The 4043-nt window shown below is 39.9% G+C and overlaps 1 protein-coding gene across 1 annotated transcript; it reads right to left on the reverse strand.

The window, feature by feature from the left end:
• Nucleotides 1–1967: 1967 nt before the first annotated feature.
• On the reverse strand, nt 1968–2912 carry LOC142850918 (olfactory receptor 10A3-like). The gene has a single exon (XM_075974817.1). The coding sequence runs from the start codon at nt 2910–2912 to the stop codon at nt 1968–1970; it is 945 nt and encodes a 314-aa protein (XP_075830932.1).
• Nucleotides 2913–4043: the final 1131 nt, after the last annotated feature.

Below are 4043 nucleotides of genomic sequence, written 5' to 3' on the forward strand. Positions count from 1 at the left end.
CACAAAGCCATATCCTTCATCCAAGGCTCTGTATCCATGTTGTGCTAACTCTTCTTGGTGAGACATGAAGGAATTTCTACTCACCGTAGACAGGGAACTGACAATTAGCCAAGATAACAATTCTACCAAAGTCCAACTTAGTAAATCAATGAGTTTCTTACGGTTTCTTACTGGTAAGGGCTTATTACTGGAGCAGGAATGACTCAAAGGCAGATGCAGCAGAATGGGAAACAACAGTGGAAACTGGAATCCTAGAGATTCTTTGGACAGTGGTTTACATGCAGCTAAAAGGTCGGAGAGTCTCCCTCAGCAAGTGCTCCTGTTTATATGAACCTTGGGGAGGGGATTGTGAATCATATAACTTCCTGAGACTGGTGAGTCATTGACTTTCTGAGCCTTCTAAGTTTCCATTATTAATGAACCCTTTCCAAGATGGAGTGTTTCAATTCACAGGAAATGTTGCAAACCTGCCCATCCCATCTCTTCTGAATACAATTGATACAACAAGTGAGATCTCTTCTTGCTATTTAGGACGTTGCAAATTTTCATTTAACATCCCCTTGGCTGCTGAGTTGGAGACCAACTATCATTTGCTTGGAATGAAAGATAGTGAGCATTATAAAAAAAATCATTATACAGAGATGATCTCTGAATGTTTTACAGATATGTCTTCTATGAAGACAGGAAAACAAACATAAAGGAACAACGAATAAAAATGTTCCTACATAGGATGCTCAGGGGCCTAGGAAATGCTGTTATGAGACATTCAGACAAAGAAGGAATTCAACCAGGCACTCGGAGAAACCACGGAACTCTATCGGTGTATGGCAGGTCCCTAGGTAATGCTTAAGGGGTATGGCCAGGACTATAAGTATTTCATAGCTTCTGTAGGGCGGGCAGCATTGTAATAATCTTATCTGTACTGATATTTTGTTTGTAATCTAACAAAGGAAGCTTGCCAGAAGATCAGAGTGTTAGCCATAGAGGCCAGGCATTGGCAGCACACACTTTTAATCCCAGCAAGTAGGAGGCAGTTGGATCTCTGTGAGTTCAAGGCCACCCTAGGCTACACAAGATTAAGGCGGTCTAAAAGAGAAAACTGAGCCAGGTAGTGATTGCTTACACCTTTAATTCCTATATTTGGGAGTCATATGCCTTTAATCCAATCACTAGGAAAGTGGAGACAGGAAGGGACATGGTTGGGCAGCGGAGAGTGGAATGGAAGTGGGGAGGAGACAGGAGGTCAGGCATTCAGTCTGAGTACTAGTAGAGACAGGTTACCGCATTAGGTCTGAGGATTTTGTAGAGGCGAGAACTAGTGACTAGCTACTTTCACTTGAACTTGTGAAAGCAAGCTAGCCTTGAGTTCTAGAGCTTTCTGCCATGAATTTTCATGTGCCGGGTGGGCAATCTGACAATGATAGTTAAAATATATAACCACAGCAGGCCTCATCCTGTCGGCTGTCATTTCAAGAATCTGCCATAGAATAAATAGTAAGATCACGAAGCAGATGAACATTCAGAACTACATGTTTATTGAAGGACTGTCTTAAAGGCAACAATCTACAATGACCTGTATCTATCAACAGCACAGAAATAAATCAATAAACTGCTTTATTGTGTGTTTTAGAAACATGTGCATCTTAAAAACAATAGACTATAGTGTTAAAATAGAGAGAATACTTGATTATGTTTTTAAATATGATATGAACAATTTTAAAATAAATTCAAGGAATTTTTAAATGTTAAAAATGTTTTAGAAATAAAAAATTTAAAATTTTATATTAAATTTTCAGAATAGATTATAAAATATTGTATAAAACCAAAATTAAAAGGATTTAAAAGCATAAAAATAGTTATTTAAGAATGAAAGAATTAAACATATTCTCACCAAGAAATGTGGTTTTCATTGTTTTAATTTATACACAATTATGGTATCTCTGAATGTCACATGACTCCTCAGCAAATCAGGTTGTGTTGAAAACCACTTTTCTTGCCCATAATTTCACCACGGCCCTTTTCATCTCCTTGTTCCTCAGGCTGTAGATGAGTGGATTCAGCAGAGGGGTGAGCAGTGTGTAAGCCAATGACATCAGTTTCTTGGTGTCTGGTGAGTACCTGGATTTGGGCTGTAGGTAAGTTATACTGGCCGTGCCATAGAAGAGGGTGACAGACGTGAGATGAGAGGCACACGTGGAAAAGGCCTTCTGCCTCCCTGTGGTGGATGGCATCTTCAGGATGGCGAAGAGAATTCGGATGTAAGACAAGAGAATCAACAGGAAGGGAGTCAAAATGATCAAAATGGTGCCTGTGAAGGCATAGATTTCAAAGAAGAAAATGTCGGCGCATGCAAGCTCCAGCACTGCTGGAGTTTCACAGGAGATATGATTGATCTTATTGGAGCCACAGAAGGGGAAACTAAACACCCATGTGGTCTGCAGACTGGTCATCATGGTTCCTGAGAGCCATGAGCACATCACTAACTTCATAAAAACTCTTTTGTTCATAATGACCGGGTAGGACAGAGGATGGCAGATTGCAACAAATCGATCATAAGCCATTGCCCCCAGGAGAAAACACTCAGTCCCACCAAAGAGAAGAATGAAATACATCTGTGCAAAACAGCCCCCAAAGGAAATGGTGGCTTTCGTGGAGGTGAGGACCACCAGCATTTCAGGCATAACGGCAGTGCTGAATCCGGTTTCCACTGCTGACAAGTTCTGCAGGAACAGGTACATGGGAATGTGCAGGCTCTGGTCCAGGAAGATGACAGACACAATGATGGCATTTCCCATCAATGTCACCAGATAAATAACCAAGAAAGCCCCAAACATCTGCCGCTGGAGCTCAGGATAGTTGGAAAATCCCAAGAGAATGAACTCGGTCACAGAGCTGTCATTTCCCCCTCTCATTGCTCGAGTGGAGCCCTGGGCCGGTTCAGAATCACAGTTCCAGCTCCAGCTTCCATTCACCTGAGGAATTCCGCCAGAGCGCCACAGAAGACCATCTTCTCTTCACACAATTATCCATTTCAATTCTAGAATGGCTAAACACTTAGATTAATAAACCCTTTCTACATAAAAGGGGAAAATAAAGATTCTGACTTAGAAATTTAGTCTTTAAATAACAAAATTCTGTCAAATTCTTTTAAAGGCTATATGCCCTATACTTTGAATTAAATCATAGCCCTAAAATAAACACAAATAATTTATAACTCTGTTTCTGATTCTCATCCTGTTATTAGAGATATATTTTTACTTAACTATATTAAATATAAAACTTTAAAACATACAAGATAACATGTAGAAAAGATAGGTTAATCATTCAGTTGTAACATTGTTGTGCACACTTGTTTGAAATACCCACTGCATTTGAAATTAGGGTAGTTTGACAGGTAATAGTCAACATCCCATAAAAACTCATAGAAGATTTGTATATTAAATTTATCTACATTAGGTGACAATAACATGCTTGAACAAGTTTCAAGCTTAGTTGTTCCAGCCTAGAATGGAAGTGGTCACCTCTCTTGGAATTTATCTAAGTGTGATTTTTTTTTTAGGACTAAATGCTAGGGTACCTCCTTGTGACCTTGATAATCAAAGGAAAAGTCCATCTGGGGGTCATTATGAAACTTTCGTCTAAAAGCTTCCACTCTCTACTCCCCCTTATCTCTTGCCCCTCTCCCTGACTTCTTCTACATCAGGAAGTTCATGAAATCATTAAGTACTAACTCAGCAAGCCCTGATCAAGTAGCTGCCACTGTACTGTCACTGCTGTTCTGTTAGCTTCTAAAACTGAGAGTTAAAGGCACCGCGTAAAACAGACTTCTGTCTTTACACGCACGGCACACAAAAGATATCTCTGGTACACACCAGGGCTTTATCTTTTATCTCTACCCCTATGTTTCCTCCTATTGCCAACTGATATAGTATTAGTATTTTCTATATACAAATCCTACCACACACAGGAGTACAACTGGAGAGTGAAGATTTTTGTTGGCTTCTTGCATATATGCACAATGCCTGCAACAGTCCTGGATCATA

The sequence above is a fragment of the Microtus pennsylvanicus genome, chromosome 5, assembly GCF_037038515.1.
Source record: "Microtus pennsylvanicus isolate mMicPen1 chromosome 5, mMicPen1.hap1, whole genome shotgun sequence".
Classification (NCBI taxonomy): Eukaryota; Metazoa; Chordata; class Mammalia; order Rodentia; family Cricetidae; genus Microtus; species Microtus pennsylvanicus.